This window comes from Podarcis muralis, chromosome 5 (genome assembly GCF_964188315.1).
Source record: "Podarcis muralis chromosome 5, rPodMur119.hap1.1, whole genome shotgun sequence".
In the NCBI taxonomy this organism is placed as follows: domain Eukaryota; kingdom Metazoa; phylum Chordata; class Lepidosauria; order Squamata; family Lacertidae; genus Podarcis; species Podarcis muralis.
The window spans coordinates 64481245-64507002 of NC_135659.1; the positions used below are offsets into that span (position 1 = coordinate 64481245).

Genomic DNA, 25758 nt, shown 5'->3' on the forward strand with positions numbered 1-25758 from the left:
CGTCTGCAGGACCGTGAACCCACCCAAGCCACAAAAACTTTGCCGACCCCTGGGCTAGAAATTCAGTATTGTGCTTGTGTGGTGGTTGTTATTATTTATTCAATTTCTGTACCACCCTTCATCTGAGGATCACAGGGCAATTCACAATGTATATATGCATAATGTAGTAACGAAAACAATACGCCCACCCCTGTTAAGAGGCCATAGATGGTTTGATTAGCCAAAGGCCTGGGGGGAGAGGAATGTTTTTGCCTGGTGTCTATAAATATATGATGATGGCACCAGGCAAGCTTCCCTGGTGAGAGCATTCCACAAACAGGGAGCCACTGCAGAAATGGCCCATTCTCGTGTTGCTATTCTGGAGGAGGCACGCACTGAAGACCATCATGTCAGTTCATATGGAGAGAGGTGGTCCTTGAGGTGTGGTCCTGAGCCATTGAAGGTTTTATATGTCAAAACCAGAATTTTGAATTGGGCCGGGAAACTAAATGGCAGCTTGTGCAGCCAGGCCAAGATATTTGCTGCTACAATTATCTGGCCACTGTTTCCAAGCTTATATCTTGCAGCTGTTTGTAGCACCTTTTAGTTTGAATTGCATAGGTTTGCTGTGTGTGTAAAACTGGGGTGGACTTCACGGAGGTGTCCACATTCCTTTTCTGTTATGAAAATCTTTCTTATGGCTCAGCTCTATAATCTTGGTGTCTTTGTGCTGGGACCTGATTTTCCCCTCTTAATCTGATCCATCTGACCTTGGAACACAAACAACCCTTCCACCTTGGCACTTCAAGCAGCCTCTGACCATGTGCAGAGCAAGCTCTGCAAAAAGCAGACTCCAGAGGTGCTCCTAGCAAATGTAGCAGAGCAGTATTGGCTCTTCCCCACCTGCTAAGCATCTGGTGCTACTTCAGCTGCCTGACAGCAACCAGTTCCTCACAATCAGGTGGTAAAAATAAGAGGACTCTTAAAAGGTAATGAGCTTCTTTTAACAATGTGCCATTCTAGGGACCAGCTAAACCAATTGCTACTGGCATGCAGAAATATAAATTAATGACTGTTGCTATGTAGCTTGGAGTGTGCTGATGACAGGTATTCCGGAAATGTAAAAGACCACTTTCATTGCTGTTTTAGAGGCACTCACAGAGAAAGTGCATTCTGGTGCTCATTCACTCCCCTTTAAGAGCTGCCTAGCTACTATCTCATGAAAGGAGCCTCCTGCTTCCCTCCCCTTTAATCTCACTTTATTGTTAGCACAGTGCCTGCCTTTAATCCCTGCAGACCTGTAAGAGCAGAGCAGCCAAGTCAGAGAAGAGAAGTTGCTTCCTTTTTGGTCTTGAGGGGTAAGCCGATTCTATTTCCTTGACAACCATTTCTGTCTTGCACCTGTTTTGTCCAGAGTACTGGGGGGCATTTTGGCCAGGCTATTTCCAAGCTAGATTTGCCTCTGTGTGTCTTCATCATGAACACACAGCTTTGCAGATTTTGTTGCTTGGTGTCATACTTTACCTGATACTTTTATTCTGGGAGAACTTAAGCATGGGGTGCAGGGGATATACTTTGCAAACATTTGTGTTTATATGAAAATTAATAGTGAGAGAGGTTTTGAATGCCATTTCATTACCGTCAGCCTAATGTATTCCTTTGGCATCAGTGGTGTTGCTGCATAGCTCCTCGTCGTCTTCTAACATGCAATTAGCAAGGCTATATTAAGTTTCCCCTTCTTGTCCTGTTCTCTTAACAATGATTATGACTACTAGAAGAGCTTGATTTGAACGACGCAGGAAATGAGCTGAATTATATTGTCAAATAGTTCTGATTACATGCATCATCTCTCTCTCTCTTTGGTTATACGGGCTGAGGTTAAGAGGCATGGTTTTCCCTTCCTTTGCATCTTAACTTTGTCTCTCAAGCAATGTCCCTGCAGTTTTTCTAATAGATTATTAGGCAGCAGACCCAAACGGATCTGCCAGTACTGTAATATATAAAAACCAAGCACATTTTTTTCATATGAAGGTCGTAACACTTGTTCTTAGATTGTAATGGATGGCACATCATTCTGTGGATCAAAGAGAAGAAAACAGGTCTAGCTTATATTTATCTGGGGGTTTTTGGGGGGGGGGAGTAATACTCCCCTTAGACTTAAATAATGCAACTTCTTTCTGTCTGCAAAGCAAATAGATCTATTGGTTAAGCTACAGAAGAGAGCAATTCAGCAAACTCTGCATGTTCTTATTGTTGGGTGGCAAAAATATATGAAGATGTGTGATGCATTTTACCTGCTTAAGGCTCTCCAGGGAGCAGTTGTCTTGTTTTATAGAGCAAACTTTATACATTGTAAATCAAGGGTAGACACTCCTGTGCTTTACAAGCATTTGATTTTACAAGATGTACGACATACATAGTATGTGTCTATTCTTCCTCTGACTTACAGGTCTCATCAGCAATGTACTGAAAGTCTTTCCTCTTCCCTTCTCTCATGTTTTTCTTTCCATTCATCTTTCTTTTTGTGACAGAAGAGGATAATTTATGTTGTGGTTTTGAGCATCTGATTCCCCCCCTCCAGTAGTATATATCAGTAGTCTTTAAGATTTAGGCTGGTTTTAGAGCAATTTAGTGGAAGCATGGAGCAGGTAGAGGGAATATTCACAACTATGGGCACTCGTACTTGTAGCTGTGCAAAGTTGCCTTGACATCAGAAGTAAACAAAAGCTGTGAGCCCATCATTTACCATCTCCATAATCACAGAAGTTTGAAGAATGGGTTTTAATTTGAACTAGCCTCCAACCCTTCACTTAAAAAAAAAAGTATGGGACTGTCTGGTGTCTTGTAATTATTATTATTATTATTATTATTATTATTATTATTATTATTATTGAGGGAGCTCCACTGAGTGCCATGGGATTTGGCTTCTAGAAGAAATGCAGTTATATACACTTATACTGTACACAAGAGTAAGCCCCAATGAACTCAATGAGGTTTACTTCTAAAAGCAAACATGCATGGCATCTGGTTGCGAAGCAAATCTCAGGAAAGAACTCCTAAATTACCGTAACACAACTAGAAATTCCAAAACTATGTAAACGCTAGAGAAATCTGCAACAGGGTAAGTTGAGAGTTACAGAGATTGCACCACTAGACTTTTAAGACATTGGTAAGCATGTATTTTTTCTTAAATTTCTGCATACTGGAAATGTTTCATTAGGTTATTTGAAGAGCCTGCACACACTAACCTCAGGAGGTTGAGCAAAGAGAAATCAACACTTTAAAATCTGGTTCTTCTGTTTTTATGTTACCCAACAGATGGGTAGCCTAAGGAGGGCAAACATCAGGAAAAGAAGGGGAAGTGGTACAGTGGTGCCCCGCAAGACGAAAAACTCGCTAGACGAAAGAGTTTTCCGTTTTTTGAGTTGTTCCGCAAGACGAATTTCCCTATGGGCTTGCGAGTTCTTGTGAGTTTGTTTCCTTTTTCTTAAAGCCGCTAAGCCGTTAATAGCCGCTAAGCCGCTAAGCCGCTAATAGCCGCTGAGCCGCTAATAGCCGTGCTTCGCAAGACGAAAAAACCGCAAGACGAAGAGACTCACGGAATGGATTAATTTCATCTTGCGAGGCACCACTGTAGAATTTAGGTGCAAAGGGGGCATCTGTTCAGTTAACGACTTTATATTTTAGCTTTGGGATCCCCCCTACAACTGATGAAGATGTTCAAACTGTGTACAGTGAACACATAAGAGGGATTGTGAGGATGGGCCCCCACTCTACATTTCTTCAGTTGAACGTTTGCATAGAGCATATGTGTGTACAGTTTGTGTGTAGGACATTCTCTATTCAATTAGAGAACACCGCTTTACCAGAGTTCCTATTGTGCAGGTGAAGCTCTATGCAGGTTCAACTCTATACATGCAATCTGTAGATTGAATTGAAAGTGTGAAGACTGTTCTCCCACCTCACTGTATGTTCAGTGGACCGTTTGAACATCTGCATGAAGTCCCCATCCCCAGAGGTGAATATAGTGTGACAGAGGTATCATTCCACATCATGTCCTTCAATCTTTGGCTTTGTGCATGGTTTAACTAACCCAGTGTGGAAGCTAAAGCCCGGGCAAAAACTCCTGCTAGTGCAACAGGGCTCCCACATCTTTTCTCTTTATATGCACCCTCCAAATCTGCTCTGGAGGCTCCAAAGAAACCCCAGAACAGCATGCAGAAGGGATATTGTTCCATCTGGCAAGCGAAAATGCTTACACTAACCGAATGCTCATAATAGTGCCATGTTGAATTCCACCCAAAGGCTCTATCATACTACCTTAAGCTCCTTTAAAAAGGGGGGGGGGTGGCCTCCAACTGCCAGAGAGACTTGATGGTGCCCAAGCACCATTAATGAATGTAGCACATACTTGCAAAATGGTTGACAACAGAAATTGTTGATGGAATGGAAAATGAGATTCTCCCATGTGATCTGCTATCGCATTCTAGGGTTGCCCTATTTCAAAAAATAAAATCCGGAGACAAAAGTTATTTTTGCCCAAAGTTATTCAGCTTCTTTTGCAAAATCTCAGAGGAGGAAAAAATGTTTTTGAACTATTGGGGGGGTGCCAAAATCATACATCCAGATTTCCCCAGACATTTCAGTGATTTTTCCGCCCGGGTACTGTTTGCAATGGCCGAATACTGGCTATGTCCAGGAAATTCCAGACATATGGCAACCCTATCACATTCCATCACATGTTCATTACGCATTTGTAATATCCATAAGGAGAATGAGGCATCGTGTGGACCTTCCTAACTGTTCAAGGCACCATCAGCTTGGTTCACAGCTTCCCTGTTTGCTTGCAGATGACAGGGGCTCCTTGATTCCTCATGTCACTGCAGTTCATTTCAGTGGCTTATTCAAGCTATCTTTTGGAAGCTTAGCTTTCACATGGTCTCCATGTGAATTCACTGATCACAAGGTGAAGCATGCTGACTGGAACAGCTCAGCTGTATGTTTGATTTATGCTGTCTGCTGAACAGTCAGGCTCCTCAACTGAATGGCCTGAGAGGAGCAAACTTCATGGTTCCCTGTCCCATTTCTGGAGCAAGGACAAAATCATCACATTATCTGGAAAAGGTGTTATATACAAGAATGAAACTTCAGGTGCGGCAGATTCTATTTTCATGCTTCTATTCTTGTGCTTCAGAAGTCTTGTCTAAAGTAGAGAGAGGGGAAATTTAGACTTTGTCATTTTATGACCCATCAGCTGCCCACCTAAAAAAGGTTGGGTACTGATAAGAAATCTAATAGTTCAATCTCTTGAAAGCAACATTCTAATGATTAAAAAACGTGTCGTGACTTTGTTTGTTTTGAATATACTGCTTTGAGCACTGACATGATTGCTGAAAGTTTTCTGCTGTTGTTTTCCTCAGAGTTGTTTAAACAATTTTCAGAAAGTCAGTTTTAAAAATTAGTTTCACCCAGTCTTCATTGTGGATTACATGTCTCCTGATAAATATTAGCCAGTCTTTCCTGATGTTTCATGAGGATAGCAATAATAAAAAAGACATGCATATCTGTTTGAGAAGAGTTTGCAGTCTTACATTGCAATTCTATGCACGTTGACTTGGAGGTATAGTTTGAGTTTAATGGGAGTTAAGTGAATATGAGGTGGTTCTGTACCTCAGTAGAAGAACATACACTTTGCTTCAGTAAAGTTATAAGTTCAATACAATAAAGAAGCTTGTATGCAAGGAACAGACGGGACTAAAGCTTTTTAACCTTGTGTGCTAAGGGTTTTTTTTGTTACTAGCAAGAAGTGTTATTTTTGTGGCTTGGGTTTGATATGAGAGAGGCTTCAGACATGATACCCCCTCACCTGGAGTCTCAGGTGGTACAACCCAGTTCATCACTTCAGGTGGTTCATTCTGCTATCTCATTCTAATGCACCTATCAATCAGGTCTATTTTGGCCAGCCCAGAAAGAATTGCCAGAACTTTCTGGAAAATAACACTGTTCATTGTGCAGGCACTGCATTTTAATTTGTTAATGTACAATGTTGACAGTGCCAGATTCAAGTTTTATATTTTTGCATTGAACCAAAGAGTTATATTATTCTAAAGAAGTGCTGAACCAATTCAATCTTGCCCAAGAGCCAACAAATAAGAACAAAATACAGTATTGCATTCAGAGTGGCTCTTTGGCTCAGTACTGATTAAACTATTTGAGGAATGAACCATCAGATGACATTTACCCTCCACATTCATTTGATCCTGTCAAAGTTCTTTTGATTAGGTGAACACTGACTTTTGCAATACAGTTCTGTGATGTGGCCCTGTTTTCAGGGTGAGGAGGATTTTCTCTGAGTAGGATTGTGTCTTTAAAATCCAGGTTTCAAATATCTGAATTGCCTCAAATTTCTGTGACAGCAAACTTTCCAGTGACTGTGTGACTCAGCCATGCAGTATTACAATTTGTGGTGTTTCTTGTGCAGATTGTTAGGTAGGTCAAGGACAATACCAAATAAAACTAGACAGCTGCAAGTATTGACAATAAAGATTTCCCTTTTGAATCTGTCCATCAGCATGCAGATAACAGCCACAGAAAGCCATCTTTTACCGAGACTTGCAAGTTAACAGCTCACAGGGGAACATGCACACTTGCAAGTGGATAAAGGCCAACTCACATTTTGGCCTTTAAGGAGTTTGTAGACTGAAGCTGTCATTCTTTAGCAGCTGAGTCAATTTCTCTTTCAGTACACCTGAATTAACCTTTGAAACCCAATGCTGGGGCACTGGAAAATCATGTCACCCCATTAATTAAAGGTGGCAAATACAGTTTCAGTAGGAATTGAAAATCTTAACTACCTGTCACAAGAAGTGAACTTTTGGCTTCTTTAGCTATAGCTATTTCTCCCTGTTCAGAACGTTCCTTTTAACAAAAGATTCAATTAGGACACCGGCAAATTCAGCCATGGGCCTGGAGGCTCTCCCTCCTTGATTCTGAAAAGTGAGAAATGGAGTGTGCTTTAGTCCTTGAGGCAATATTGTTCTTAGCATCAATTCCTAGTCTTTGGTTCACGAAAAAGAGAGAAAGAGAATTCTCAAGTGCCTGCGCTTAATAGTGCTCCCAGAAATCTGCTTTGAAGGACACTAACTTCTTAAGCAAAGGTATAACATTTTCTTGGTACATTTACATTTTCTGTTTATCATATAAGGTGCCACTTGTACTTATGGGGTCATTGACTCAGTGTGGTGGATAGATTGCTGAGAAAGCCTGGATTCAGTTTTCTACTGAGCTATGAAATTCTATGGATGACCATGGGCTTGTCATTCTCTTGTAGCCTCACAGGGTCGTTGTGAAGATCAAGAGAAAAAATGAATGGGACCGCATATGCTGCTCTGAGCTCTTTTTGAGAAAGAGAATTCTAATTAATCAATGCTTTATAGATCTAGGTTGTAAGAAGGAGCATCTGTTTGCATTTCAAAATGTGCAGTATTCCCACATAAGTAGGTATATTGTAAACCCAGATGATACAGAAACCCCCAGTTTTTATTGACTAGCAAACAATTATGTTTTGGGTTTTTTCAGATACTGGTGCAATAATGTCAGTTTTTAGATATCAGTGCAGGATACTCTAAAGCAGCCTTTGCCAACACAGTCACCTCCAGATGTCTTGGACTACAAATCCCATCAGCCCCAGCCAGTATAGTTCTCAAAATAGGTGCTGTCTAAGGAGGTTTCTAGTGGAGGCACATCCACCTTCCTTGCTACTCACTCAGGTGGGTAAGGGCAAAAGAAGGCACAACTATTAAACATGCAGGAGCCCTGCCTTATTTTCACCTGGCTACCCTACTGATCTTTCAAAATATTATTGTTTGCCATTAAAAAAAATAGATGCACCCGCATTCATTATCCAAGGAATTGGTTAAGGAAAATACTGTTATCCAAATCCTGTCAAGGGTTCTCATGAAGAGTAAATGTCTTTCTAGGGTTTTATGTCCTGCCCCAGCTTCATGCCAAAGTAATATTGTCTTGTGAGTTCTACTTCAGGGATGGCCTGTGGCCTTCAAGACGTCGTTGGACACCAACTCTCATAGGCCCAGCTGGTGCAGCCAATGTTCAGGGAGTTGATGGGAGTTGATGTCCAACAACATCTAGATATGTGTTTCCCATTCATATTCTAATGATTTGATACATTCTGGACCTTTTTGATCAATTGGGCCATATAGTAATTTTTCGCTAACTTAATAAACTAAAACAAAAAAAATTCCTTCCAGTAGCACCTTAAAGACCAACTAAGTTAGTTCTTGGTATGAGCTTTCGTGTGTATCTGAAGAAGTGTGCATGCACACGAAAGCTCATACCAAGAACTAACTTAGTTGGTCTTTAAGGTGCTACTGGAAGGAATTTTTTTTGTTTTGACTATGGCAGACCAACACGGCTACCCATCTGTAACTGTTAATAAACTAAGCATTTGGGAGCGTTCATGGCCAGTATCTTTCTTTAATTCCTGCTTTGCATGGAAAGTGTTAACTCTGTCAAGTTAAGGTTTGTTTCCACTAATTCGTATCTTGGAATAATTGACAGGGGCATTCATTCTGGTGGCTGTAGAACTTGTCTGGTTTTCTGTGTGCTTGCTCTGAATTCCATTGGTAGGCTATTAAACTAAATGAGCGTAGTCAGAATGAGATCCTACATCTCTAAGAGCAACTATAAACTACCATCATTAGCATCTAAACTACTGTGTTAGCATCTAATATCCCAAAGCTTTCCATTTAAAATGAAGATGTGCAGGCAGCCACCCTAATAGAAATAGCAAGCATAATCATTACGGTGCATTGTGATGGGATTGAAAGGGAACAGTTTCCATGTGATTATTTCCAAAATTGATTCAGTATGGTAATTGTAACATGTCCTGCTCTCTGCGTATAAACAATGAACAGGTTTAATATCTTTTGCAATGAGAATCCAACCTTGTCTATCACAGTGAATAATAGGACTCAGCCATTAATAGAAATTATGCTTGTGTTTCACATGTACGTTTTTAGTGGCTCATTTCTTGAAGGATGTGCGTCTTCAGTAAGAATTGTAGGCTCTCAACTTGGCTAAGAATCAGCTCTCTCTTTAAAACTTTAGCTTTCAAAGTTGTGCTGAAACCCCTGCTTGGGTTTATTTTAGTCAAAACTTACCAGAGCACAGCCTGAGTGTGTGATGCCGTCTTTCAGTCTGAAGACAACAGCAGAAGAGGGTACCTCAAGAGCAAAACACCATTGTTGAATTCAGTAACGGATGGACCTACTGCACTACTAAACTTCAGAGACAATCATTTTGTTTATCTTGATTGTGATGGGCACAATGGTAGATTGGCAAGCCTTAACTTTCAAATGTTTTAACAATCAGTAGCAACAGCAAAATGCTTTCTCTAAAAATTAGGCTTTTTTTCTTTTTCTTTTTCCTTTTGCTAATGTAGCTGAGTCCATAGACTTGCAAAACACCCCAGCAAATAATGTATGTGGTAGAGGAAAAGTGTCTCTTCCTAAATTTACATTTTGTACCTTGCTGTGGCCGGTGGGTCTTAATGCCACAGCTACCTACCAATTCCTGGTTTAAAATATTGGTGTGTGATAGCTACAAGTAGTTATTCACCATAACTAGGTGTTGCCATGATAATTCACCTCATGCATTAGCAAAATGAATTTTTCTTCCCTTTGTGTCTGGTTAAAATTAACAAAAGCAAGTCCCATCTTGCAGGAATCCTGGGTTGAGAAATGATGAAGACTGCTGGTTTACAAAATTTGTGAAGGTCAATTTTACCATAACCAGTCTAATGTTATAGTGGATATGGGAGACCAGCCATTAAAAAAAGTGGAGTCTCCTGCTCAAGAAGAAAGACTTAGTATTCCTACACATTAAGTTCAATGGCTGTGAAGCACGATACAGTACCTTAAAACAGAGGTGGGCATGCTTGAGGCTTGTGGAATCTACTGGATGTCTCTTGTTTACTAGATCCCCAAGATCCATCAGCTAGGTTTGAGCCATAGTGATGCAGGTGGGACACAAAGAGGCTATTTAAACAGGCTCTGTGAATTGAAACTCAAGAGAGGTTGTTTCCTGCCCTACCCCATCCCCAATGCATTTCATTACTATTATATGTTGCTGTTTGCACCAGAGAGGAGCCAGAAATGTCTTCATCTGATGTGTATTACCTGTTTTGTTTCCCCATACTAAACTCTAATTCACTGAAGCTATCTGCACATGTGCCTGGCGTGCTCTGGTCCATGGGGTCACGAAGAGTCGGACATGACTAAACGACTAAACAATAACATCTGCACATGTACTACAGCTGCCTGAAATGTATACATCTCAGCTTAAGCATGGCTTCCTTTTTTCTTTCTTTTTTATAAATTGGATAGAAGCTGGTTTGAAGGGAAATGAATCAAATAGGAGTTTTTCTCCAGCAGCTATGGGATACTTATAGGTTGTGGCTAATGTCACTTAAATTCAGTTGGCTTCAGACACCAGGGGTAGGATGAGCTAGATCTGGAGTAAGTGGTAATGTGTACACAGCCTAGGTGTTAGGCCCAGGAACTTGTATTCATTACCAGAACTGAACACTCAGCATTTTCACACAAATATCCCTCCTATTTGGCTTCCACCCCCACCCACATTTTCTTAATTTCAACAGAGAGAAAGAAAGGGTTATTGCTATTGTTAAACAGAAGTCAGAAACCTTTGCCAATCTGCCCAGACTCGCCAGGGGATCTACCAGTAGATTCGGATCTACTTTTTGCCCATCCCTGCCTTGGAGTACCACTGATGTAAGAAGCAGCCCAATCACCATTGCCCAAATTAGGCTAGACTTCATCACATGATAGTACAGAGTCCTTTGTGGGTTCACATAATTTCTAATAGTTTAGTCTTCCTCAGGCATGTGGTTTGAAGAAAGGCTACAGAGCAGAGAAGGGGACTGAATTACAGAAATGGGCCACAGGCTATACCAGAGCCTATTGGAAAATGAAATAGACCTGCCACACACAGATGAGAATGTATTGGAGGGTTAGCATTAGTAACTGTGTTCCAGCTGCAAAAGCAGCGACCAGGTTTTGTTTTGTTTTAATCCCTGTAACAGTTTTTACTTCTCTGACACCATTTTGATTTCCTGTCAGAACTCTCAGCTTCAACTCTGGAGAAAATGGGCTGCCAACAAGAGGAGGAGGGCAGTTCCTGGAAAAAACAAACCAGCAACATCAGAAAAACATTCATTTTCATGGAAGCACTTGGATCGTAAGTGTTCATTATTCTTTTTATTTATCTTTAAAAGCACTTATGCACAGTCCTCTCAAGGTGCAAGTCAGCACCCAACTGGAGGTAGACCACTGTTAGGTCATGGCCTGATCCAAGATGGGTTGCAACAGGAGCACTACCGCTATGCAAATACAGGGTAAAATATTAAGAAATGGGTCCCTAAATGCATGTTTGGGTTAAAAGTGAGTACTGGGTCCGAGAAGGTTGAAGGTACCTGGGGTAAACAACAACAGTAACAATGAAACCAGTTAAAAACAAATCAGTTGGCACGATATAATTAATAATAATGCTCACCCCACTGTGAAAGAATTTTCAGAAAAGATAACTTCACACAGTACAGCAGGGGTGGGAAATGCTTTTCAGCCCCCATTCTCTTATGGGTAATCTTCTGAGGACCACATCCAGAACCAGAGGCAAAACTTAGTAGAGCAATTATTGTAAATAATAAAATAGTACATTGTGGCGCTGTGGGTTACACCACAGAGCCTAGGACTTGCCGATCAGAAGGTCGGCGGTTCGAATCCCCGCGATGGGATGAGCTCTCGTTGCTCGGTCCCTGCTCCTGCCCACCTAGCAGTTCGAAAGCACGTCAAAGTGCAAGTAGGTAATTAGGTACCGCTCCGGCGGGAAGATAAACAGCGTTTCCGTGCGCTGCTATGGTTCACCAGAAGCGGCTTAGTCATGCTGGCCACATGACCCGGAAGCTGTATGCCGGCTCCCTCGGCCAATAAAGCGAGATGAGTGCTGCAACCCCAGAGTCGGCCACGACTGGACCTAATGGTCAGGGGTCCCTTTACCCTTTACCTATAGTAGGCAAGTTTCTGCAAATTAACATGCCCCACTCTAGCCTCATTCCACACAAGCAAGAGTCATTGTCAGAGCTCATAGACACATTTCAAAGAGGAAAAAACACTCAAGGAGAATGCCAAGCTGTTGGAGACAGAGGGGTTTGGAAGAGATCTTTCTTTTAGCAGAGTTAGTACAATTGCAATTGCTCCAAGCACATTAAAACTTGGTTAGATTTACATCTGCTCTCATCCACCTTCAAGCAAATGTTCCCCATAAATAACTTTAAAAAGGTAAAGAACCCCTAACAGTTAAGTCCAGTTGTGAACAACTCTGGGGTTGCGGTGCTCATCTCACTTTACTGGCCGAGGGAGCCAATGTTTGTCCGCAGATAGTTTTTCCGGGTCATGTGGCCGGCATGGTTAAGCCACTTCTGGCGAAACCAGAGCAGCACACGGAAACGCCGTTTACCTTCCCGCCGGAGTGGTACCTATTTATCTACTTGCACTTTGACGTGCTTTTGAACTGCTAGGTTGGCAGGAGCTGGGACTGAACAACAGGAGCTCACCACGTCACAGGGATTCGAACCACCAACCTTCCGATTGGCAAGCCCAAGGCTCAGTGGTTTACAGCACAGCGCCACTTGCATCCCACAAAAAACTTAGGCTAGGATACATCAGACACCGAGCTTTGCAAATAAGTGAATGTTTTGCTCAACGAGTTTCCAGAAGTTGCAGCAAACAAGTCCCCATTGGTCAGCAGTAAAATGAAGGTGAAAAGGGTTCCAAATGACTTAAAAGAAAAGTGCATAGTTTACTTCCAAAAAGCATCATGCAATCTTAGAGCGCAGGCTGTTAAATCTCCTTTTGGAGAGATCAGTTCACCTCCAGGGAGCCATGGCTGCATGGCTTCTTGCTTGTTCCAGGAACCATGAAAGGGAAAAAGAAAGGGGGGGCAGAGGCTGCTGATAATCTGCTAAGCCACACCCACTCTAATTTAAGATCAGGGTTCAGATTAACCCTTTCATGCACACAAGTCCAAGTCAGTAACTGTATATTACAAAAGAAGGAAGGCTGGTGTGGGGTGTGACCTGGGAGGAGAGAGTATGGTTGAGGAAAGGGGGTGTCCTATGGAGAGTTCCATGGAGAAACATAAGAGTGTATAATGGGTGTCATTATGGCCATTGGACTTCCCTCAATTTGAACACAACCCACTATTAGCGTGGAAAGGAAACCCCACTCTCACTCTCTGATAACAACAAACATGACCAAAGAGGCAGACAGTCAGCTACAAATTCCCTCTGAAAACCATGTGGATCAGACAGCAACTATACCAGTATAAATACAGCACAGCCCTAACTCCCAGCAGCCTCAGCCAGCATGGCCAATGGTCACAGATGAGAGCAGGAGGAGTCCGGAGGGCCACAGGTTCCCCCCTCCCCGTGTGATGTCTAGTTAAGTTATAAGATGCAGTAGAAATCTTTTGTACAGCTTGCAGTCGTCATTTCTTGCTGCCTGCTTCATTCCAGCTGAGTGTTTACGGAGTCATTTTACTTGCTTTCCCCCTTTCTTGCCCCCCCTTTTCCATTCTGTTTGACAAACACAATCAGTGAGTTTCATAAGGACCTGTGCCCCAATTGCAGCTGCCACAGCCTCTTGATTATGATTACATGGCTGAGTGGTCAAAAGATTTCTCCTTCACACATTACATCCTCTTTAATTCTGCCATGGCATTTAAGTGACTCCAATATTGTGCCACAAGTGTCATTTTTCTCCTCCCTCGAGCCCGTGAGGGGTCTGCTTGTCTTCGCAATTATCCCTGCCTACCAAGATTCATTTTGCTCATAATGGATTTTTAAAAACACTTTACTCACTGCCACTGTGTCGATTTACATTTTCCCAACAGGCTTCCTTTTTTTTTAAGGTGTCTCAAGAATGTCCCAAATTGCCTTTAGAAAGCCCCAGCCCTTATAAAAACCTTATAAAAACTCTTACTTGCATCTCGACCAGGACAAATTACTGAACTGCTGATGATTTTCCCCGTGAGCAAAATTTGCATTTGGATGTATCCTAAAATGAACAAGAGGCACTTTAATCTTAAAAGCTATCAACTGCTTGAAAAGTATTTGTTGTTTTGAAATACTTATGTAGAAACAGGGTCTAGGCAGGGTTGGGTATCCTGTATGTAGACTGGGCCCTCTGTGGCACTTACGAAAGAAGATGCAAGTTTGCATAAAAGTTGCATATGCTTTATGTCACATGCGATGTTGTAGCTTCTTTTGCTGGTGGGGGGAGCAACCTCAAATACATCAGGGTCACAAGAGAGGTAGTAAGATGTAGGAATAATGGAGACAACAGGAGGTTGGATGCAGGTGAGCTGTGCAGAAGCACGCTGGCAAGCATGCTCCAAGGAAGCTGCCAGCTAGCTCTGTAGAGGCTCCTTTTATTAGCAGAAGTCAACAATTGGAAACAGTAGTGGAACCACCCTGAACTTAACGTATTTCCATCTAAGCACATTTCCAGAATTAGCAAATACACGTGTCAGCAGGTGTTTCCCTAAAATGTTCCCCGATACTTGATTACGTCTGTGTCCCCGGTCATGCTCCAGCCAAGCGTTATGTCTAGTTAGTAAACAAATCTGTGAGAGGACAAACAGGCGAAAAACCCTGTTTTCTAGCCAAGAAGGTCAGGGAAAGCAGGTGCAATGCTCCTTGACATACTGTTGCATGTCAGGTGCGAGGTTTGCCTTCGCAAAGCGGAGCATTACCTCCACATCAAGATGTCCAACAGAGAGAATATGAACAGCATACCTTCCAACACAATGTGGCCCAAATCTGGGACACCATCTTCCAGGTCCACACTCCTGTGTTAGTCACGTGACCTGTGCAAGATCACAGTCCCCAAAAGGCACTTTTGGGAGCAGCTCCATGCCCCAAAAAAGTGCAGCTTGAAATTGCAAAAGACTGTGGTGGCCATTTTGGCCACTGTTCTTTCGCAAGGAAAAAAAATTGATGTCCCTTTTTTCTGGGGCACTTGATGGGTATGCAACAGGTGAAGCTTGCCCCATATTTGTAGTTCCAAAAGGCTTATTCCGCTTAGTATATTTCTGTCCCCTAGCTGTTAAAGGCATAAAAGTCCTGCTCGCTTCTAATACCAACCCTTAACCATGCAAAGAAGTCAAGTTTCATGTGTTGTCAATGAGTTATGTTACTGCAGGTCAGGTATGGGAAAATTGTGGCCCTCCACACCCTGCTGAAACTACAACTCCCATCATCCCAAGCCATTTGCCATGCCTGCTGAGGGCTGTAGTTCAGCAACATCTGGAGGGCCAAATAGGTTGTTTTATATCTAAAAGCTGGTTGTTATTTCTGGCTAATCAGAAATCGGCTTGTAACTCTCTTGTTACGGAAGTCAATTGCGGCTTGTACATTGCTGCAACAGGCAACTGAAGTGCAAGAGGCGAAGGAAATGCCAAAATAAACAGCCCCTGTGCAAAGTACCAAGCCTCCCTTCCACTTTATAACAAAGCTATAAACAGCCAGTGGCAGTGTAGGTCTATAATGGAAAATGATACAAGAATTGTGAGCAAAACTGAAATATAATTGATACGGTTAAATGAAAGCTTCATTTGCTAGAGAGAGAAAAGCAAAACCCTATTTCAAGGATTTGAAACTGATAAATTCACCTGACTTTGAATAGTGATGGAACTGGAGCTTTGGTTTTAAAAGAATATACAGAGGTCTGTTCCTTTAAATGCTTTTAAAATATATTGGGAGTATAGCCTGCCTTTTTCACTTATGCTTTCATGAACACATGTTCTAGGCTGGTGATGCATCCACGGTTAGTCACCCCAGGGATGAGATCAGTTATCCAGAGCCAGTACCCTGCAGTGCAATACAGAAGGAAGGCGAGAGAAAGCTTTTGTTTCCTCTGCGCCAGCTTGTTGATTCAAGTAGTCTAAATGTGGGGCTGTAATTATCTTAAACTGTTTAGAAATGAAAGATAGAACAGATGCCGGAGCATCTGAGCTGTGGGCTGCTGATTTCCTACTGTCTTCAGTTACGAGGAAAGATGCTGCTAGAAATTCTGACTCCTTCCCCGATGCAGTGGGCGTTTCAGTGGGGAAGCGTTACTGGAAAGGGCAGGTAAGAGAATAAAATAAAGTACAAGATGGAGACAAGAGCACCCAGAATCTCATCAAAACGCCACCATTCCGAGCTGTTCACACGCCACATGCATGTAGGTGCGCTGTGAAACCGTTGAACCTGCTGGTTCTTCATTTGTGATCCTAAGTTAATAGGCTTCTGTTCTCTTTAAAAAAGCAGCACATTAGTTTTCCAGACCTCATAAAAAAAGAAAAAGAAACCAGGCATGGTGAGCTGAGCGCAGGCCATGCTGAGGATCAACATGGATTAGACAACGTTCTCAGAATTAGCCATTAAATACATATCATTAAAAAAAGTTGGTAGTGGGTGTGGTGGATCAGTCATCTGGCCTATGGGGCTGTTAAGGGGCCTTTGCCACAGATGCAGTCCTGATCTAGATCAGAGCCCCCATATCTACTGTTTGCATTGGGAGAAAACCTCCCTTGGTGTGACTATGAACTTTTGTTCCAACGCAAATATGAGACACAAGGTGGCCAGTTGGGATCACAGGGTTGTAGCCAATGAAATTTTACTCAGAGTAAACGCACTATGACCAATGGGTCCCAAGTTCATTGTGTTCTTTAATTTCAATGGTTCTGCTCTGTGTAGTTGGTTCTGCATTGGGTGCATCCCCTAGAAGGTGGCAAAAGATTAAAGGCCTGTACCCACTGCAACACAGTCTTGATTTAGATTGTGTGGGGTAGCATGCTTATGACTTGGTGCAATTGCTAATTGTGGGGATACCATCTTGTCTAGCCTTGCCTTCAAATACCCAAAGGAAACAGGAATGAATATGGCTTATTCTGCACAATTCTTAACAGTAGTATTGGTAACAGACAAACCCCCCGCCCAAAGTACTGTTTACATTTGAGGCAGGTTCAGCTGTGCTGTGCAAATTATGGGTTGTTGAGGGCAAGTATCATCTAGGAACTGGTATGTGTTGCATCCTGATATCCATGAAGAACAGTTTAGCCAAAGAAGTGAATCAATAATGAGTATACATCCTATCTTCTTTCCATATACCTTTTTTGTTGTTGTTGTTGTTGTTGTTATGCACAACATCCATATGCCAGTGCTAGTCACAGTTTCAGCCATCTACTGCCAACTGGGACAGCCGAGTTGGCAACAGAAATACCTGCAAGGAATACCAAATGCAAGTTGCCCCATGCAGATATTTCCCAGATAGACCCTCTGTCTCTACCAGCCCATCTGACTACAACCTGCTTGGAATAGGCTGTTTCCTGCTTGGCAGGGGGTTGGACTTGATGGCCCTTGTGGTCTATTCCAACTCTATGATTCTATGATTCTATGAACCCACAAGCCCAGCAGATTAAGCACTGCTGAAAGAAACTACAGGGTTTCTCTGAAGATCATATCCATGGAGATGGCTTAAAGAGAGCTCTTGTTGAGTCATGCAACAAGGGAGGAGCAAAAGAGAGTGGATAAGAATCTGCTGTGCTTTGCTGTGTTCCTGCACACCACCATCACTAACCAGTGTGATCACTAAAAAGGAAGTAAGAATAGGCTGCACATTCTAAAGACCTCCCAAGCCATTGGCTGAACTGCTGTGATGTCATGTAAGCCTAGAAATCAAAGAAATTAGCCTCTCTCCACCAGTGGTTGAGTTACTGTTGTGTCATGGGATGCTTACAAGATGAAGAAGACAACAAGGCATACATCGTCTTTAACTGCTGCTCCATCACTGGCTAAGACTCACAGATTCCACTGTTAGTGGAAGAACACTAAGAAGGAGACTGTCCCTATAACGACCTTTTTACATAACCTGGTTAATGATATTATTCTTATTGCTCTAATGTATCTCCTCCAGGGCCCTTTTGGCCAAAGAGCAGAATAAAAAAGTTTAGTACCTGAGGAGTTCAAGATGTCTCATAAAAGGGCCTATAGATAGGATCTGTTTGGCCGAAAAAGCAATGTTAAGTGTGTATGTATGAGAAAGTGTGTGTATTTGCTTGCAGGAAGAGACAGAGGGACTACAAAGAAGGTACTGCAAAGATACAAAAAAAATGTTCAGGGTGTTTTTTTAAAGTCTCTAGCTTATTTAAACTTCAATTTACTTTTGTATCGTTGCAGCATCAAGATGAGGTAAATAGGCAGGTGGGCGTACTGAATGGAAAATGAAGCTGAAGGATAAAGAATATGACATTTTTTATCCAGATGGCTTTTAATTATGTTTCTCTTTGAAAATGACACTAAGGTCTGTGAATGGGGGAAGAGAAACCACAAACATTGCAAAAAGTTAACCATCGATACAACGTTAAAAATGCTTTGGAGAAACCGCTGACTTTGTCTCCCAGAGAACATTAGGGATCCCTTCCCAATAAATGTACCATGCAGGTTGTAGAATGCATTTCCTCATGGCTGAAGGACAGCTCTGGGAGAATCTTGCTTCAGAAGTGTGAAGCTCCTGTGGAGATGTCAGTAGAGTAGCCATTACTAGCTGCAAGGGCTGCTCAGGTGGTGAGAATTAATCATGACTGACCTGTAAAATAGACAGCACTATCTCGGCTGCCCATGTGTTTAGCTGCCTGCAAAAAAGCCTTTAATAAGATTGCCAGCTTTAAAAAAGTTAAAAATACACTTCCTGCCATAGACCTGAGAGCTGCAGTGGGTGTTCATTTATCAGGTCTTAATTAAGCCTAGCTAGTAGGCTGATCAAGAACTGGACAACTAAGGTCAGAGGCCAAAAAAGAAAGTTTCTGCTGTGGCTGAAATAACTGGTCATTTCCCACCCATCGTTTGACTGAAGGATTTTGATGAACCTGCTGGTGCATGATCCATATAGGTGAGCAGCCTGGCATACACAATATAAAATAACACAAGCAGAAATGCAAACTGCATCATCCTAGAGCTACTCCAGCCATGACAAGGAGTTTTCAACCAAGGCTCTGTCCCGGGGTGCCAACTCTTGCATCTGACATGAGCTAATTTTATGCACATCTGTGGCCTCTCCTGACATATTTATTACTGTTGAATTCCCTGTGTTTATTCATGTATTAAGTGTAGATGTCGCCCTTCATCCAAAGATCATAGTTATTTTATTCTGAGCTTCTTTGCAGAGCTGGCCATGTCAGAAGACATGCAAGAGAGACTAGATGGGTATGATGCTTCTAGTGTTACAGGGGGCAGGAGGCAAGAGAGAGAGGACATCTCTTGAATTATGCCATCCCAGCCTCTGTGTAGTAAAGCTGCCCTTGAATTTGGGGAACCCTTGAATTTGGGGAACCCTTCTGGCAATGAGCATGCTCCTTCATGTATGAAGGCAAGCAGATTCTATTATCATTCCCTCAGCACAGCCTGACCACTAACGCAAGGATGTCCAGAGAAAAACAGTTCCTACCATTTCCCAAGCCTTTACCTACAACAATGGATGTGTGCTGTACTGAAATGCCTGACCAAAAGTGTGATGTGCTGGAATCAACCTGAAGGTTGTTTACAAATGTCCATCCCATATAGTCACTTTCTGAATCAATGGAGTAGAAAATAGCAGGGGAAATCAAAGAGCCAAGACACCAGAGGTTGGATGTGTATTAGATTTGCCTTGGTAGTTCAGTCAGTAGAGCATAAGACTCTTAATCTCTGGGTGGTGGGTTTGAGCCCCACGCTGGGCAAAAGATTCCTTCATTGCAGGGAGCTGGACTAGATGACTCTCACCGTCCCTTCCAATTCTACAATTCTGTGATCATAGATATGCATCCAACCCCTCCTTCCCCCTCATTGAAAGCTGCCATGTTGATGCCATCTTCAAACATATCAATCCAAGTCTTCATTCTAGGTTTATACATTGCAATGATACATTATCAAGAAGTTTTTTGGTTTTTTTAAATCTTTGCAGCTGTTGTATTTCAGCCATCACTCTACACTGCTGTTTTCTCTCTACATTTCCTATGCAATCACTCGATAGAGAACTTCAAATCCCACTGTGTATTTATGCAATTAATATACTTGAGTTTGCAGCCAACCCCCCAGGTCTAATGACTAATGCCACCTGCATATGAAAGGAGTGTTGATTTATTACCATTTTCCTTGCTGGCTATTGATGTGACAGTGTTTTCTGCATGTGTTCTGTGCTAGAAGTTAAACCATGCCTCTGAAATCGATTTGCCTACATTTCGATCTTTGCTTTCCTCACAGAGGTGCTTTTTCAGAAGTTTTCCTGGTGAAGCACCGAACGACTGGCAAGCTTTATGCCTTGAAATGCATTAAAAAGTCACCTGTCATCCGGGACAGCAGCCTAGATAATGAAATAGCTGTGCTGAAGAAGTAAGTATAGTTGGGACACCAAAACAAAGCCAGGTGCTGTTTCCAGAGCCTCGCAAAAAGGCTACTAGATATGTATATATGAAGCACTAAAGGGCATCACCAAAAAACATGTCCCATGAGGGACAGAAGAAGTCATAGCTGAAACAGCGAAGTTTCATATTTGATTAAAGCACTAAAGAAAGAAATGCTTTAAATATGTTTTCTGATCTGTTCTTGCCATGTTGCAATCCAGGAACCAACAGCATATAACAGCTAAAATTTAAATCGGCCTTTAGATGGCACATGTTAGCTTATTGGGATGGTTTTCAAAGTGGGTGACAAGCTTTTGTGAGGGCTTAGCAACACCATAGACTTGTTGCGATACATAAATGGAATAATTTAACATCTCAGAGTGATTTTGCAATGCAATTCAAACCACACACAAAACAATATCATGTATGAAAACCCAGCCCTACAGGCAGGGTATAAGATAGTAAATTTTGCATGCATGCATGCAGATACCAACTGGAGTAGAGGGTAGGATCCACTTTGAAGGCTTTTTGAAAGAGAAAAATTTTCAACATCCAGCTATAAGGCAAGAAAGACAGCACCAGATATGTTCCAAAGAGCATGTGCCACCACACTAAAGACCTGGTTTTAGCATTATGCAGAATGGACTTCCTGATGATCTTTTGCAAATGAGAGTGATGGACCATGATAGCTAAATAAAAACTCTATGTTCAGAGGCAGTGTTCCTTGAATTATTATATAGCATAGTCAATCAATGGGAGATAGTTATTTCTTTCATGCCACTCATTCCAATTGTTCATCCAATGATTGCAACAAAAAGGTGGGTTATCTCAACCTTCATTCTGATCCCTCAAATAAATATTTACACTATTAAGAAGGCATGGTAAAACTTAGAGAGGAAGGGAGGGAAATATAAGAGCTGTTTCTAGGGAATTCAACCTTTAGTTGCATCATTAATGAGATAAGTGCAAGGAGGTTTTTATTTGAATGATTATTTTTATTGGGTGGAATCTAGTGTTTGCAAGTGGAATTTCTCCATCCTCTCCTTCCTCAGCATTCCTCCTTTATTCTGGTGGTTCCTCCAACCTTCCAAAGTCAATTTTGAGGGCATGTGGAAGGGTTATGGGGCACAGGAGAGGGTAGTGAAGGCCAGTTATGCAATCATTTGATGCAACCCATTATTTTCTGTGATGGTGATTATTGTATTGTATACTTGAAAGAGCAATTCTGCCCTAAGAAGCAGTATATACATTAGGTAATAAATAAGAATGGTGGTATGCTTCCCAAAGACTGAGTGTACATAGCAAAACAGGTTTCAGAAAGAGTATGGTTTCTAAACAGATAAACTCTTTTCCTTACGAATGTGCTGCGGGGGTTTTGGTTATAGCTGGGAAGAAAATCGCTCTTGCTCTTAGAATTTCAAACAATTTTTTTGTTGTTGTTCCTTGAACAGAAGAGACTCACAGTGCTTAGAAAAAAAGGATGCTTCCCACTTTCCTGTGTAGATCGAAATAAGTACATTGAAGTAATGGTGCTTCATTCTGAATAGAATAAGTGTTGCACAAGAGAGGAATTGCTTTTAGTTTGACATTTTCTGACACTTGCTATGTTGTGAAGCATTTCTATCTTTGGTTGCAGAATAAAGCATGACAACATAGTGACTCTGGAGGACATTTATGAGAGTACGACCCACTATTATCTGGTCATGCAGCTGTAAGTAGAGAAATGTCAGTGAGTTGTTGTGCTATAAGAGCTGCATCTTACCACATTTTGTTTAAGGCTTTCTCTGAAGTCTGACAGTCAATTTATGGAATATTAATTGGGCCACTGTAGAAATGGTTTTACGGTTTTTCTATTTTGAGTCTTGTGTTTTCTCTTATTGCACACTGCTTCAGTAGCTTCTGGCTATGAAGGACAACATGAATGAGATCTTTGCCATGAAATCCACACAATATCCCAGAATTGCAGATGGTACAATTGTGAGCCTCATTTTCATAAACCCACCCATAAGTCCACTTCTTCCCCCTCCATTAATAACAGCTTGATAAGGAGATAATCAGAGCAGGAAAAGGAAAATTGTAGGTGGGATTGAGGGAGGGATCTGGAACAGAAGGGAGAAGAGCACTTTTTAAAAACTATTCAGCTTTAAAGAGATCCCAGTGACATTAATATCCATGTGCAGGCCACTTTTCACATTTATTCCACTTGAAGTGTTTTGGTCAATGGGCTGTGGGGAGTGTCTTCTTCAATACAAGTGACCCATCCATAGTGGGCAGTTGAATTCTAAAGAAAATCTTCAGACTCTACCTCACCTCACCCCCATTTTTTTTAAAAGGCAACTAAAGATTGTAGCCAATGAAGTCATCCGATTAACAAAAGCACTTCCATTTGCACAATGGAATTTCCCCTCCCACTCCTTCCCCTGCAGTTCCCCCAAATTTGTTCTGGAGTAGATTTTGTGGGGCAGGGGGAGAGCAGAGGGAGAGCAACTTTTGTTGTGCAAGCAGAAGTCTTCGTGCGAACGGAATGATTTGCTTGGATGCAACCCTGAGGGATTAAGAGAGAGATTTCTGATTTGATTTCATACTGTGACCATTAAAAAAAGAAAATAGGTTAGTGTGTCAGCAATCAGGTTCCGAAAGCCTTGCTGGATTAATGGTTGATTCTTCTAATGAAGGTACTTTGTGACAATTAAGTACTAGTAAATCAGATTGCTCCACAGAAGACTCGAAAGAGATTTGTGAGCAAAGTTGGTGGTTGTTGTTACTATTTTCTTATAATCTGCCTGTATGACTGGGTTGCACCAGCCAGTCTGTGCAGCTTCCAACAAAACTACAGAGGAAAGGGTTGGCGACGGGGGATTTCAAGCACTGAAAGGATTAAATGAAAACTGATCCTTGTTCTTCAAAGAAAATATGGCAGAAAAATGCATGGTTTAGGTTCAGTATGTTGGTACATCCAGTTTTGATTACTACTGACTGGGTTTTTATTTACAAACCCTATCAAGACCCAGGAAATGGGAGGCAGAACTTCCATTATCTAGCTGCATTTTCAAGTTTCTTCATCATAGGCTTATCAGTGAAAAATGCAACAAAAATGGGAACTCTGAGAAGGAAGCGGAAGCGGAAGCAATTGCATAGTAGAAATAGATATTTAGTGACTCAAAACATTTTAGGCATGCCCCCCCAAAGAATCATGGGAACTGTAGTTTACCCTCACAGAGCTACAATTCCCAGCACCATTACAGTCTGTTCTTTGTGGGTGGAGAGATGTGCTTTAAAAATACAGTGTGGATGTGACCAAATGTTCACCATTTAGTTATGTTGCTTCTCCTTTTCTTATGCAGCACATCTAAATGTTGAATCTTGCTTCTCTGAATTTTCCTGAAGAAGTGCCAGTCAGGTCCAAAACTCCTTTGCTACCCCACTGATTTTGCTTCCAAGCTATTCAGTGGCACAGTGTGCTGAACTTGAAAGTAGAATTTAAACGGAACAGCCTGAATATGGGATCAGACCGAATGTGCATGCAGTTCAGTAAGAGCAGTTTTATGATTTGTCTAATTATCTTCCTCCACAGTGTGTCTGGAGGAGAATTATTTGACCGTATTTTAGAACGAGGTGTTTACACTGAAAAGGATGCAAGCATTGTAATTCAGCAAGTCCTGGGAGCTGTGCATTATCTTCATGAGAATGGTATAGTCCACCGAGATCTGAAGGTAAACTCCTTGAGATACTTTTTGTCTACATTGACTAGCAGTGTCATTCATATATATTCCTTACTACAGTATTTTTGCTTCAACATCACCAAATGATGCTCAAGGCAGCTAACAAATTAAAACACAAAAGCAGATAGGGTGGTTTTTAAAAATAAAATAACAGTCCCAAGCCCCAAATTGCATATTTACAGTCATTTGCCATACTGTCATCTAACAAGGCTAAACGTCTTTTTGAATAATAATGTCTTTGCCTGCAGAAGATAAGCAGAGACTAGACAGGTTTCCATTAACAGGGAGTTCCAGAACTTGGGAGCAACCACGGAAGAAACCCTTTCTTTAGACATCTTACTTTACTTTATACTCTCAACCTTTATCCCTAGCCTGAAAATCTGCTCTACCTAACTCCCGAGGAGGACTCCAAAATCATGATCACAGACTTTGGTTTGTCTAAAATGGAGCAGAATGGCATCATGTCGACAGCGTGTGGGACTCCAGGATATGTCGGTAAGCAAGTATGTTTGCTCTCTATCACTGAAGTCATCATGCATGACAACAGTGTATTCACTTCCTGCCAGAAAATTTATCTATTTGAGTGTGGTGAACATAAATATGATATTGAGTGCCTAACCACTTTTATATTACTTCCTTCTCCTTTGTGTGTGGCAGTTATTTAAAATGAAAATTGCTATCTCAACCTGCAGGTTGGTGACTGGATCTTGGAATTAGAATGTATTGATGCATACGCAACATCTTGATCTCCAACCCATTGCTCCTGTGTGTATGTTATCTGAATGCATAGAGTGGTCCCATGTGTCTGGCCCCCACAGCCCTATACATATAACAGCATGTTTGAAGCCTTGAGGGCATTCTCTGTGTGACTGGGAACCCTTTGGAAGATCAGTCACATTGCGTCTTCTTTTCTACAGTTTTATATACTAGAGTCGCTTCAAAATTGAATGTTCTGATTATTGAACATTCGTCCTGATCTGTTTGCACAAAGTTTGTGGGCGGTTCTACAACATCAGCTGCTTATTGGACATTAATTCTGGTTTGCTGGTAGAGAGGTTATTTAATGTTGCATCAATGGAATTTCATTCCATACTTTCCACTACATTATCCTGTTGCTTTTCTTACTGTAAAAAGTCAATTTAAAATAAAAGAAATGAAAAGAGAAAAGAAAGAAAGAAAGAAAGAAAGAAAGAAAGAAAGAAAGAAAGAAAGAAAGAAAGAAAGAAATGGAACTGCACAGGAGCTCCAATTACAGTCTTAAATTTGCCAGTATACCAGTGAATCCCACCCACAAAATAGTAACAGTCTTGAAGACTCTCTTTCAGACATACCCAGTGCCTAGATGCTGAGCATAGGTAACCCAGCTCCATGTGTTTAGTTCATGAATGAAGAGGATTATTGATTTCAGCGGAATTTTGTTTAGACTTAACATGCATAGAACTGCAGCCTTATTCCGTAGGCAGCTTGGAGATACACTGCTTAAAGTTACTGTCTCACTCCTGAGCCAAATGTAATTTCAGGGGATTCAAGGCTGCCCTAT

At 41.6% G+C, this 25758-nt stretch overlaps 1 protein-coding gene across 4 annotated transcripts in view; it reads left to right on the top strand.

Annotated features, from left to right (window-relative positions):
- The first annotated feature begins 1012 nt into the window (after positions 1-1012).
- CAMK1G (calcium/calmodulin dependent protein kinase IG) overlaps positions 1013-25758 on the top strand; it is a 38706-nt gene continuing 13960 nt past the window's right edge. Inside the window, exons 1-6 of one of the 4 annotated variants that reach the window (XM_028734456.2) lie at positions 1013-1337; positions 11136-11253; positions 20357-20485; positions 22133-22207; positions 24071-24209; positions 24590-24713. In XM_028734456.2, the coding sequence (XP_028590289.2) occupies positions 11162-11253; positions 20357-20485; positions 22133-22207; positions 24071-24209; positions 24590-24713 (559 nt within the window). In that variant the 5' untranslated portion in view covers positions 1013-1337; positions 11136-11161. Of the gene's footprint in view, positions 1338-4829; positions 5131-11135; positions 11254-16052; positions 16205-20356; positions 20486-22132; positions 22208-24070; positions 24210-24589; positions 24714-25758 lie in introns of those variants that run through there. The other 3 variants (XM_028734454.2, XM_028734453.2, XM_028734455.2) reach the window with 3 other exon arrangements.